Here is a 13856-nt window from a genome sequence, read left to right as displayed (position 1 = left end):
TGTAACAGTTTCTCAACCTCTTTGTTAAACCACAGGCTAGTTACTTTATACAATATTTGTCAATTGTCAATTTGGTTTTGTCTGATATTTCCTCATGATTTGATTCATGCTGTCCTTTTTTCTCAGGATGTCATGCACTGCCCCTTGATGATGGTAATTTTGTTCTACTGGTGCAGCTACTGCCCAGTTTCTCTGACATATAGCTATAATAGCTACCACATTTCCTCTTGGAACTAATAAACAATGTATGGAGAAATCATTGTGATTTAAAGCTGTAGTTCCCTGAAGTGTGTTTAATTCTCATTACTGTATGTTCATTTCTAAATATTGTATTTGGGTCCATTACAAATTCGTTACATTTTCATTCATTCATTCTTTTTGTTGTTCCCTGACAATATTTTGATCTGGTCTTATTCCTTTTATCATAGTTCACTGTTCTATAACCTGTGTTGATAATTCCAGTATCTGCTATTAGCAAGTCTTTTTGCTGCCTGCTATTTCTTCTTTTTTTCATGGTGTTTTACCTTGTGTGCTTAAACATTTGGCTCTAATGTCTTCGTTTGTGCTCCTTTGAGGAAATTCCTTGAGGCCTAGAATTAAGGTGCGTTCCTCTAGTGAACCTTTATATTTACTTGTGCCATGTACCTCATCTGCCAGTCTGAGATGACAATGAAACAAATTCATTCTGGTGATGTGTATTTGGACTACAAATCTGCAAAGAGCTGGTGGTACTGTGGTTACAGTTTCTCAGGGACGTGATTCTGAACCTTCATGTTCTTGACACTATGGTCAACTTTGCCTTCAATTTTCTGGAAGTTATAATAGAACTTTGCTTCTTGCTCATCCTCAGATGGTGATGTAATTCTTGGGAGGAGGGAGTGAGGGGCTTAGCTTTACAAGAGGGTACATTCATCTCCTATGAGATGCCCCACTTATGTGTGTTCTAGCCCTGTATGTCCAATATAATAGCCACAAATAACATGTGGCTATCAAATAATTCATATGTGACTACTGAGACTAAGGAGCTGAACTTCTAATTTTACTTTTACTTATAATTAATTAAAATATAGGGGCAGCCTGGGTGGCTCAGCGGTTTAGCGTTGCCTTCAGCCCGGGGCGTGATCCTGGAGACCCAGGATCGAGTCCCACGTCAGGCTCCCTGCATGGAGCCTGCTTCTCCCTCTGCCTGTGTCTCTGCCTCTCTCTCCGTCTCTGTGTCTCTCATGAATAAATAAATAAAAAACTGAAGCAGTATAAAATATTTTTTCATTAAACACAACTTTATTGCTTTGGTAAAACTATATTTTACTTTAATAAATGATTTCACTTAGATGATGAAAATTTAGGATTTGAATTATGGTGTTACTTAAGTGCAAAAATATACACCAGGTTTTGAAGACTTAGTATGATTCCATCCCTAGAGTTTCTGATTTAGTAGGCTTAAGGTTGGGCCTAATAATTTACATTTCTAACAAGTTCTCAAGTTCCCAGATGCTGCTGGTCTAACTAATGATGACTGAAAACAATTGAGATTTTTGTCTTAAGATCCTATCAACACTTTGATATTTTTAAGAAACTTGATATTTTACTCAGCAGCTTTTTTTTTTTCCCCCTTGGGGTTTTTATTATGACAATCATTCCAAACTCTTAGCCATTCAACTCCTCGTTCCATCTTTAACCTGTTCCCATCAGGTTTCTGCCTGCACCATCCAATCAGAACTGTTCTTGTCAGTCATCCAACTCACCCCACCAAGAGTCATTTTTTAGTCCTGGTCTTACCTGATTTATCCTGACAATGTTGAACTTGACCCTGTGATTCTGGAAACCATGGTTAAATAAATCTTCCTACTCTTTGTGTGTCTACGGAAAAGAATTCCCCTTCCCACATGACTTTGTTAAGACTCATGGATGGCCCCCAAATATTTACCTTTGACAAGAAAGACACAGGCCCTCTAAATTCCCAGTCTCTGCTTCAAAAAAGATGACCTGAGCTGTGTGTCTACACTGATCAATCAGGACAAAAGGCTTATTAATTTGATTTGGCCCCAATTTAAATTCCTCTCCTTCTCCAAACCCCTTAATCTGGCCTGCCTTAGCCTGCATCTGCTCCTGAACACCCCCCCCCTTGGCTGACCTCGGGGCGGGTGGGGGGATCATTCTCTCATCACCCTACTCCCAAACACCTGGCTCTTTCTAGCCTTATTTACTCCTCCCTACCTAGAGACAAACAAACAAAAAACCTCTTTTCTGCCTTATCTTGGCAACAATTAGAGATCTCACAGTAAGAGAGTTTTTCCTTATTGCAAAAGTCCTCCTCTTCCTATTGTCATCATCTTTTTAAATAGTTTCTCTCTCTCTTTTTTAATTTGGCAAATGCCAGCACTTGAAATGGTGCACCACTCTTCCCTTGCCTAATTTTTACCTAATTCACTGTCCCTTCTTATTTCTTTGCTGCTTGCTCTTCTTTCTAACCTCTTACCATTGGACAGTTCCAGAGTGAGTACTGTACCTCTTCTCCATTTATATTCAGTCTCTTGGTGATCTCTCATCCAGTCTCATAGCTTTTCTGCCCAGCAAACCCTGACTAATCCTACTTACAACTTACATATCTCTTTGTGGCCTTTATTTCCATCTCTATACTTCTCACACAGAAAATAAGGAGAAAAAGAATTCTCTATTCGTAACTGACATAATATGTTAGAGATAAATGTTTTTAGAAGGATAAGTACTTAAGTTTTGACAAAATAGGTCAACGTGTTTATTTGCTGGCAAAACAGCCAAGTAAACAAGTTTTATTTAAGGAGAAAGAAGTATTTTGAGTCATTTCTTGATGATGGGCTTACTTCAGAATTTAGTGTTTACTTTCTAAAGGTATCATAAACATTTTACTTTTTTTCAACATTATCAATTCAAAATAATTATCACTTTTCCCTTTGTACTTAGTATATATACAATTATAACTCTGCTTTACTTTTTAAGTCTGCTTAGTTTTTTGTAATTCATGTGGTTTAGTTTAACACATCTTCTATTTTAGCATCACCAGCTACCTTGAGTCATCTTAACTATTTGTCCTAGGAAAATTATATCCTAAGCTAAAATCTAACGCTATGTAGTAAATCATTTGATTATTTAAGACTGGCTATATATGTTAACAAATATACTTAATCAGAATAACCCACAAAAATCAAGTTTGACTTATACAGACCACTTCATTTCCAGTTCCAAGTAAGACAACACACGTTTACTTCAAGGAAAGTATAAAAGAATTAAATAGAACAGCACAGATAAGACTTGGATTTTTATATTTGGAAACGTATTATCTTCCCTCATCCCTCACTGTATTCCACAAATATCCAATGCTCTTGCCATAATTTACTATTACCATAATATGCCAAATATATTTATGTCTTTATGCCTTATTAATGCAGGTGCCTTCTCTGCTTGGACTATCCTCATTTGTTGTTGTTGTTGTTCATTTAGATTTATTTAACTTATGCTTTTGGGCCCAGCTGAAATGTTATACTGCCCCCTGGGCAGAATAAATCATTATTCTCTTTTGCCTTCCTAAAGAATTTTGTCTATCATTTCTTTATAGTTTGCCACTTACTTTTCCTTCTATTACAATTATTTATTTTCATATCCAACTCCATTAGCCTATTGTTATTCAATGGCAGAGATACATATAATAGGGATATGTATTTCCTCTGACACTTTCCCAAAATCTACCCCAGGACTCACAATGCCTACTGTATTTGTCCATTAAGGGACAATGATTTTTCAACCTTCTATTTTGATTCCAATATTTATGTATGTTTATGTTACTTGTGATAATTGTTTATTTTAACTATTTTATTTACATTACTATGTAAATTATATATTAACAGTTTTTAGATGAAGTAGCAATTAAATAATGTAAAACTAGGAATGTAAAAATCCTTTTGCCACAATGGCATGTAAAACTTAAAACTTGATTTCTAATTTGCCAAGTTGACTCACTTTAAACATATAAACTATGTACTACCTGTCAAGATAAATTATGTAATATTGTCATTTTAGGAAAAGTTTATAAACCCAGTATGATAAGTATTCCTCATAAATCTGCTAAATCATTCTATTCTGTAAGAAATTATTGTAAACACAAAAACCTATTTTTAGGTGAATAACTCTCTTTTGAATCTGAGACACTATAAACACTTAAAACTAGGTGTCAGTAATTTCTTCTATGTTTAATGAATGCAAGACTACCCCATATATTAATTAACACAGTATTACTTAAGAAAAAAGTCTCTAAAATGTACTGATTGATAAGAGATCCATATATGTATTTTTAGAAATTGTTGCTTTAATATCTTTCCAGATAATCTTTCCAGATTATCTTTCCTCAGAACTAATCTTAAGTATAACGTTATAAATTATAATTTGTTTCTAAATCTAGAACTCTTCAAGATTCTGTTACTTGCAACAGACACATAACAAAAGTGCCACCAAGTGCTTTATGGCATATTTATATTGTAGCACCATCTACTCTAGTCAAATGTGCCCACCAAAATGTCACAAACAACAGTGTTTTTTTCTCTGTATGCTGAGATTTCCAAGTTTGTGTTTAAATGGATACAGCCATACCAGCCTGTCACCATATATTCCACACCACCCCTCCTCCTACGTGTCAAATCACATGTCCTTATCTGTTCTTTGTCTTTCTCTATCATTATTTTTATTAAAAAATCTGCCCTGCTACCCCAAATCCAATGATATTTCTACCAGGAAAATAAAAATGAGCTAGAGAACAAAAGAAAAAATTGAGAAACATTAATCAAATCCATAAATCTATAGGGTGTGTTTTGCACTGCAAAGTAACATTTTCAAAGGATAAGTCAACTAAAATGTTTAAGAAAAATATTTAAACAGTTCAGAGTCATTTTAACTACTGTAAATTAGGTTAGACAGAAATACTAAATAGGATTCATAACAAATTATGCTCAAGTATATCTTCTGACTAAAGCTTATTTAGTATCATCTAAATAAGCTTTAGTCAGATGATACTTGAGTATTACATGAATTCACTCTGTTCAGCAATACAGAGGCATTTTAAATTCTCTTTACCAGTGTAACATAATATTGAAATATTAATTTGTTTTTATTTATTTTTCTGCTAAAGTTTCAATACTGTCATAAGAACTTTAAAAGCAGAGCCTATTTTAGATCTTCAGGGTCAGTGTCCTCTTAATTAAAAAAAAAAATTACAAGTCAACTCAGCAGTAATTTTTCATTCTATTTTCATTTAGTTAAAAATGACAACCCAAAGCATTTCAAATATCAACCCTATCTGTGATGTGATGTATGTGTACATTTCAAAGTAAAAAATCTGGGACTAAAGTCATTACAGGAGTAGAACTGGAAAGTCAAGTCATATCTATTTATACTATAATCGTTTTACTATTAGCTCTTCAGGCTACAAAAGGTATCCTACTGGATTTGTTCTCCCATCTCTTCTCTTTTTGTTCTTTTCTCCCAGTTCTAGTCTCTTCCCTTATTTCCCTATGCATCCCAAACTGTGGTTGGTCACTTTATTCTGTCACTCTTAGCCTGTCCTTTGCATCCTACTTCAAACCTTCAAACTACCCTTCCCAGAAAGCTAAGCACTGATGAAGAATAATCACACCGGTTGTACAGACTTGTTCAACAAACACACAAATTGTTAATCTCATCTCTGTCCCCCGACATATTTATCTATCACTAATTTATCTTCAGTGAGATCCCTCTTTATTCACTTTCATTATCTAACAAAAACTTTTGCAACTTTCCTGAATTATGGGCCCCAAATGGCCTACTCAATTCTCAGCAGATGACCTGGACTTACACTTCAAAGGAAACTGAGGCAGTCAGATACAAATAACAACTTCCCGCCCACTCTCACTAAGAAACTACTATTTGAGTCCATGTCCTTGCTTCTTTCCTCACAATCTAGAGAAAGAGGTACCCTTCATTCTATCTAAAGCCTCCTGTCTTGGATGTTCTTAATATCATCTCCTCTAGAACTGGATATTGTCCCATCATTCATCCTTTCTGATATTTTTCATCTTCTCCTGTTCTACTAGTTCCAGGCCATCATCCCTGATGTCTCTCCAAATCTATCTTAAAAAAAAAAAAAAATTATTTGACCCTGCATGCCTTTAGTTTCTGACTAATCTCTCGTAATCCCTATGAAGAATTTCCATGAAGACTAATGTCAATTCAGTCACTGATTTATATCCCTTTTTATTCAGTACAATTAGATTCCTTTTCATCAACATTTTTCTCACTATTTTTCAGTCTTCTCTTTACCCTCTTAGTTCCTTACTGAGTTTCAACTGCCTATGAAACCTCTACCTAAATGTCCTAGAGATTATCTCAGGCCAACTAATTGTTTCTTACAATTCTGTCCAATCTCAGTATGTATTTTTAAACTCAATTTGGTAATACTAAAATTTACCAAACTACTTGGTAACTGGGGGGCCATTCTAGAATCTTGCTTAAAACTCTTCATTGACTCTTTTAAGTTATTTTCCAAAACATTTTGTGATCTGACCCCTAACTCTTCAATCTCATTTCCTCCCTCCCTCCAACCTCCTACCCCTAGAATTTAAAATACAGTAACAATGGTTTAGATTCTTTTAGACACATACCCATATAGTTTATGATAATTTTATTGTGCACTTTTTCTTAGGCCCAGAACAATTTCCCCTGATGCACACCAGATAAATTCTTCTTTAACCTTGAAATGCAGCTTTGGTGTCACTTTTCCAAAAGCCTTTCTTTTGACTACCACTGCACAACAAAAATCTCCTCAAGGTGGAGTTAATTACTTCCACTCTGGGCTAGGCCTATTCTTTCTATTACTCCATCACAGTCTGCAGTTGACCCTACTAAAAAACTCAGAATTTATCTTTTTATAATGGCACCCATGAGTGATTTATGAAAAAATATACTACATTTTAAATATTACTTTACCCTGATGGGAAAAGCATTTTGAAGATAACAGTAGGGAAAAATCTACAAATGAAAAATGAATCTGGAATCCTTAATCAGGACAGAATAATATTCAAAAGGAAAAAAAATTACCTTAATAAACAGAAGGAAGAAAAAATCTCTAAAAACAGGTTAAAAGCATAAGATCACAGAGTTTTTCTTAGAATACACATAAAATACTTACCATAGTTCCAGTTACAACTGGAACTGGAACAGTTATATGCTCTTAAAAGTGAACTGCTATTATCATTAACATTATTATTCTTAAGTAAAATAACTAGACGTATATGAATGAAAAGTTTTAAATCATAGGTACTTTTTGTCTTGGTTCTAAGAATTAGATTCCACCAAAACTATCTTGAGTTTTTCAAGGGGTAAAAAAGGCATTTAAAAGTGATTTCTTATTTCAGTAATAAATGTAATAAATAGTAACTATTTTTTGTTACTTAGTAAGTAACGAATTTATAATGTTCCTTTCCTTAATGGAAATCACTATATCACAAAGAAATTTTCCATTGAAAAGACTTACCAATTTCTTCTTGCTAAAAGTTCCTTTGTCACCACATATTAAAATAGATGCATTAAATGATTAATGCAACAAAATGCAAGCCAACTCTTTTCTCATAGAGTTATAAATTCTAAAAGAGTTGATAAGAGCTGCCTTACCTTCAGGGGCATCAGCATCACATCTCTTTGGCACAGGGAAGGCTGAATTGTTTTTATGGTCATCATAAGTTATATTGCTCTAAAAGACAAAAATACGGTTAAAATGTAAATATATTAAGAAATATAATTGGATGAAAAAGTAAGCATATTATGAATTTTATTCTGTTTTCTGTTAAACTACACCTAGCTAATATTTTAAAAGGTGAAATTTAGGGGCAGCCCCAGTGGCGGAGTGGTTTAGTGCCGCCTGCAGCCCGGGGTGTGATCCTGGAGACCCGGGATCGAGTCCCACACCGGGCTTGCTGCATGGAGCCTTCTTCTCCCTCTGCCTGTGTCTCTACCTCTCTCTCTCTCTCTCTGTCTCTATGAATAAATAAATAAAATCTTTTTTAAAAAAATAAATAAAAGGTAAATTTTACACAAAATTACAATTAGAACAAAAGGATTTACGGTAAATTTTAACAAATTAGGACTTTTTTGCAACAATCTTTAAGTACTGGACTGAACAGAGCTTCTTCCCAGAGAAACACCTTACTTATTTTTCCACTGTGCAATAAGAGTATCTTTTGTCCATGCAAATGCATGATCTCCCTTCATTTATTCATAGAAGAAAGTTTAATAAGCATGACCTAGTGAACCAGGTGCAGGTGATAAGGCCAGAAGAGAATAAAAATATATAAGAAGTGGAAAACACGATTCAGGTGATCTTCTAGTACTGTCTCCCAAACCCAGGTTACTCATGTACCTCTATAATAGTTTGTGCCTTATATTTGTTCCACCTACATTATTAATATCTGTCAATGAATTGATTTTTCAACCACCGGCAATATTTATTAGTATGATATAAGGGAAGGTTTAATGTGCTTGTTATATATTTGTTACTAAGTACATGTTAAAGTAAAGAATGGAGGAAGTACAGGCTAAAAAGGCAGTGATCTGGGCAGACTAGATTAGTAACCAAAGACTCCATTACAGCAAAACTTGAACTAGAACATGAAATACAGATGTGATTTGCATTATTAAGTAGAGTGAGAGGTATTTTAGAAAAAAGAAAAGAACTACACAGAGGTAGAATCAGATATGGTCAAAATATTTTAAACTGTCAAAAAAACCAAGTTAGCTGTCCAGTTACAACCAGGACCCACAGCTGGCTTCTGAAAAATCAACGTTGGGGTGTAACAGGTAAGAGGACAATTGTCATGTTAAAAGAAAGCTCAGACAACCCACAAATAAAATATTTTTAAAGTCTTTCCTATGGGATTCACAGTTCCAATAATCAGACATACTTTGCTCATCAAAACTTTTTGGGAGCTAGATTAATAAAACTTCTTAAAGTATTATTTCAAAAGAAATATTATGAATTTTAATAAAGGACTGAGATAAAGCTCAGGAGCATAGCACCATGGAATCCATTTAAAGAACCATTATAATAAAATTCAGAGTATTATTAAAAAAAAACTTGTACAAAACAAACATAAACATGCTCAAAAAGGGAATGAAAAACCTGTTTAAGCAATGTTAAACTTAATCTGTTTAGTTATTATCTTATATCAGCCTTCACAAATTAAAATTTGGTTGTAAATATCAATATTTTTAAAATACCAAAATGATGACGTTCAAAATTTTGCACTTACCTCTATTAAATAATTTTGGCTTCCATACATAACATATTGGGGAGCAAGACTATAAATCATGTAGCTAGTGTGAAGGACAATAAGCAGAAGTATCATGCAAAGAAATAAGAGTGCCTGGGGCCTGGTTCTACCTCTTCTAATTTTATATAGCTGAAAAGAAAAAAGACAGTAACAATATTTCAGCAATATGCTTTATTTTTAAGGCACTAAGTCCTTTTTATGTGTTAGAGGTAATAATGAATACAGTTCAACCAAGCATTTCTTTTTTCTAAAATAAAGAGTAAGAGTTCTTAATCAGGGACACCTGGGTGGCTCAAGCAGTTGAGCGCCTGCCTTTGGCTCAGGTCGTGATCCTGGAGTTCCAGGATCAAGTCCCGCATCAGGCTCCTGCATGGAGCCTGCTTCTCCTTCCTCTGCCTATGTCTCTGCCTCTCTCTATGTCTCTCATGAATAAATAAATAAAATCTTAAAAAAAAATTCTTAATCATTTCAAATGATTACGTGAATGTCAAAGACATTTTTTTCTCTGTAAAGCTTTTAGTTTTAGATTTATGTTTATTTTAAAGTCACAGTAAAGCAACTATATTCAAAGGATCCTATAAATGATCCTTGAAAAACTGAAGACCTAGAGAATAAATTATATATTAGTATTCACCTGGTTTGTTTCCAGACAAATCTTCCAAACTTACTACATAATAGCATCTGTTATAAGTTTATAGTACTAAGGAGAATTATGAGCTACCACTAATGCTATCTAAAGATTAGAGGAATGAGTTTAAACTATAAGCATTAGTAATATAGTCATGGTTTTATATAATATTACTACACAAGAACAGACATGCCATGCATTTATAAATACTCATTTCTATGAAATACTCATTTCTATGAAATACTCATGATATTCTCATATTATACTGTTACAAGTTTTGGTTTATAATAATTTATATTACTCTGACTGTAAATATTTTCATATATATCTATAATAAAGGAAAACTAAAACATGTTTTAACAAATACAATGAGCCAGGGGACTTACTTCATTTCAATGGCAGAGCACATTTTTATTTTAGCAACTAAGAAATCACTTCCCTGTTTTACTAACAGATTTTAGTATAATATAGAGTAAAAGAGTGCCAATTCTGGATGGGATGATAACATGAACACCTAAAAATTGACATTTCCCAGTTTCCCTTACATCTAGTCGTACCTAGCAGTGATGAAATATTAAACATCAAAAGGAAAGAAGGCTGCTGGGGATTTCTGGGAAAGCATTGCTTTGTTGATATGTTTTTCTAATGGAACATGAACAGGATAAATGGAGCTGCAGCAGCTATATTACAATCATGAGGGAGAAGCCAGAGATGTTGCACTTGACATTTTTGAGCTACAAAGCAACGCTAGATTTTTTTTTAGCAAGAAATCTTTTATTAGTTCAAACCACTATTTAACTGGGTTTTCTCTTACTCACAGGTAGAAGTAATCTCTACCTGAATCATCTTTTAAAATTCTTAATTTATCTCAAAATAACTCTTCTCCAGTCATATAGAAGTTTTAGTATGAAGGGCCATCTTTTGAGCTTCAGTGTATTCATTTGTACTTCAATGTGTTTCCATGCACCAAACACTAAGGAAAATAATTTAACTTTTAGACCAGAGTTTCTCAACCTTGGCACTCTTGACATTTGGAGCTGGGTAAGTCTTTGTTACAGGAGGCTGCCCTGTGTAATCCAGAATGTTTAGCAGAATCCCTGGCCTCTACCCACTTGACACCAGTAATACCCACTAGTTTTAACAACCGAAAACCAAATGTACACAGGGAGCAAACTTGCCCATTGAAAAACCACCACTTTTAGATAAAAAGCACCTTTATGCTAACATGAAGTGAAGAAGCCAATATTTCCATCACTTTTAATAGCAAGATATTTACAACTTTCATATTATAAATCTAAGTTAATTTGTAGTAATAGAGATTATGTACAAATGATGAAAAAAATCAAAATTAATATTGTTATACTCACTCTAACCCAAAAGAACCATATTCCAATATTTCGAATTCCGGCCATTGAAGTAAATATAAAGTACATAATAATAATTGTTATAAGAATATAATCAAGAGGAAACACCTGAAAAAAAATAAAATTTAATTTAACACATAAACAGGGCACTAGAAGTCATGTAAAATTAACTGAAACTTCATTATTAATATCTGACAAATGTGTAAAATATCAACCCTGATTTAAATCATGCTACTATGATACAAAAAAAAAATCTTCCAAAAAACAATTACTAAACTGTTACCAAATTGCTTAGTACTATTATCCTAAGAAAAATCCTATAATAAATTAAACTAAAATTACATTTACATATGGAATGAAAGACTTCATTAAAAATTTAAAATAGTAATTAACTGGAAAAGCTCATCTGAGGTATTAAAATGTATGCCAAATCAAATTATGTATAAGAGCTCAGCAATATATCAATGTAATAATCTTTAAAATAATATATCAATGTCGAAGTTATATATAAATAAAGAGCCAAATCAACAGAGGGCATAAGCATATATTGCCAAGTATTAATAGTTTGTTAACATAATAATTTGACAGAGTGTGAGAATTTTTGCTGGAGAATACAATGACTGTTTTTTTTTTTTTTACTCACTGTTTGTAGTACAGGCAAAAGCATATTCAGTGGATTACTTAGGTTAGCTCCAAAAATTATAAAACCAGAATCTATTCCAGCTGAATGAAGGGCTTTATCCAAACTAAAACAACAAAAATTTAAAAAGTGAATTTATTTATTATATTAGCACATTTTCAATTAACTTAGAAAAATATCATAACTTAAGCATGCAGATTCAACAAAGTCAAAGAAAACCATGGATAACAAATTAAATCTCATTTAAATACCTTACAGATACTGTTCAACTGATACAGAAAAAAGAAACACCATCTATTATTGCAACTTTCTAGTCATTCTTTGAGTTAATGCTGTAGAACACTTCAAGAAAAATAACCAAAGATGAATAGGATACACTAATGGAATCCAGAATGGAAATTGTATAACATCACAGGATGTGTGTGCTTTAGAAAATATGTGTACTATACTTACTTTGATAGGAAGAGAGAAATTACAAACAGCAATGCAACCAAGATGAAAAATATTCCCCAAATGATCTAAAAGTTAAAAAAAAATCATTAAAATATAGCTCTAGAAGTTGATATTAAAAGCACAAAACCATTATGTTCGATATGAGTTACAAGCCTATGACAATGATCTAAATAAAATGACCCAAGATATATTTTAATTTAGTATATAATCCTAGGCATTTGTCATCCAAATTTTCATTATGAGATTGATTGACTGAACACACACATACAAAAGAGACAAAGTATTTAAAAGTCTTCATTACTAAGTAAACAAGTAAGACTCTGTTAGGTCACATAACAGGTCCATATTCAGTTATGATGAAATATAAACTTCAAAGATAACTGAAAAGTACAGTAAGACTTAAATACATACACAAAAAAACCAAAACCATGAAACTCACCAGGTTATATAAACCTGTTATTAAAAAAGGGAACCCGGAACATTTCCGCACAGAACTTTTATACACACATACATATAATTTATAGCTTCACATACACAAATTTGTAGTTGTTGTTTACATATTGTGTGTGTGTATATCTCATACCATGGTCCTTAAAAGTCTGTATAACTGCTAATATTCCTGAAATAGAGAGTACTAACAGCACTGAAGAAACTGTCATGTTAAATGATATTTCTGAGGAGAAATGTATTAAGCTTTGTAATTGGCAGAATATATTTCCTTCTACCATATGAACTTTATATTAGAGATGGTGAGAAAACAAGCAAAAAATCTTTAGAACTGGGTCTCTAAGGAATAAAAAAGGGCTGCAATTTATGTTAGTAAAAACTTAGGCTCTTTTTGTTCTCTGTCATCATCCCTAAGTTCTAGCAACAAGTAGACTGAAGAGTCCACAAAGTCAGAACAAAAAAAAGAAGATTCCAATTAAGCACAGGTAAGTGTTTTTGGCTTCTCTTTTGACTGGAATTGATAGGAATACATGGATAACCTCATGAATGTGAGGGTGTTTTTCATCTTATTCCACATAATTGTTTAAGTATACTTTAGAATTCTGCCTGGATAAATGGAGTAAAATAATAACACATCATCCTACCCCACATATAAAGACGGATTTTGGGATACATTTTAGGCTGTGTTCTAGGGAATTCTTCAGTTCTGAAAGAGTGCCTCTGGAACTCACTGGGAAAGAAAATTGGCAAGAGAGGACCAAAAAGGATACAGTCATTATCTGAAATTGAAAACATTGCATGTACCCATTTTACATACTGGAATTTCACATGAGAATTCATTTATTAAAAAAAAAAAAAAAAAGGTATCACTGCTGGTGTGCCTGGATGACTCAGTCTGTTGAGCAGCTGACTCTTGACTTTTGCTAGGTCATGATCTCAGGGTTGGGGTCAAGCCCCACATCAAGTTCTGTGCTCAGTGTGGCATCTGCTTGTCC

General features: G+C 33.2%; 1 protein-coding gene across 2 annotated transcripts in view; it reads right to left on the bottom strand.

Annotated features, from left to right (window-relative positions):
* LMBRD1 (LMBR1 domain containing 1) overlaps positions 1-13856 on the bottom strand; it is a 109716-nt gene that overhangs the window by 15124 nt on the left and 80736 nt on the right. For both annotated transcript variants that reach the window (XM_072832452.1, XM_072832453.1), the window contains exons 10-14: positions 12415-12479; positions 11965-12067; positions 11325-11429; positions 9309-9458; positions 7675-7753 (exon numbers count right to left, since the gene is read on the bottom strand). In XM_072832452.1, the coding sequence (XP_072688553.1) occupies positions 7675-7753; positions 9309-9458; positions 11325-11429; positions 11965-12067; positions 12415-12479 (502 nt within the window). The remainder of the gene's footprint in view (positions 1-7674; positions 7754-9308; positions 9459-11324; positions 11430-11964; positions 12068-12414; positions 12480-13856) is intronic.

The sequence above is a fragment of the Canis lupus genome, chromosome 7 (genome assembly GCF_048164855.1).
Source record: "Canis lupus baileyi chromosome 7, mCanLup2.hap1, whole genome shotgun sequence".
NCBI lineage: Eukaryota > Metazoa > Chordata > Mammalia > Carnivora > Canidae > Canis > Canis lupus.
Note: the sequence above shows the minus strand (reverse complement) of the source record. Positions and strands in the feature narration are given on the sequence as shown.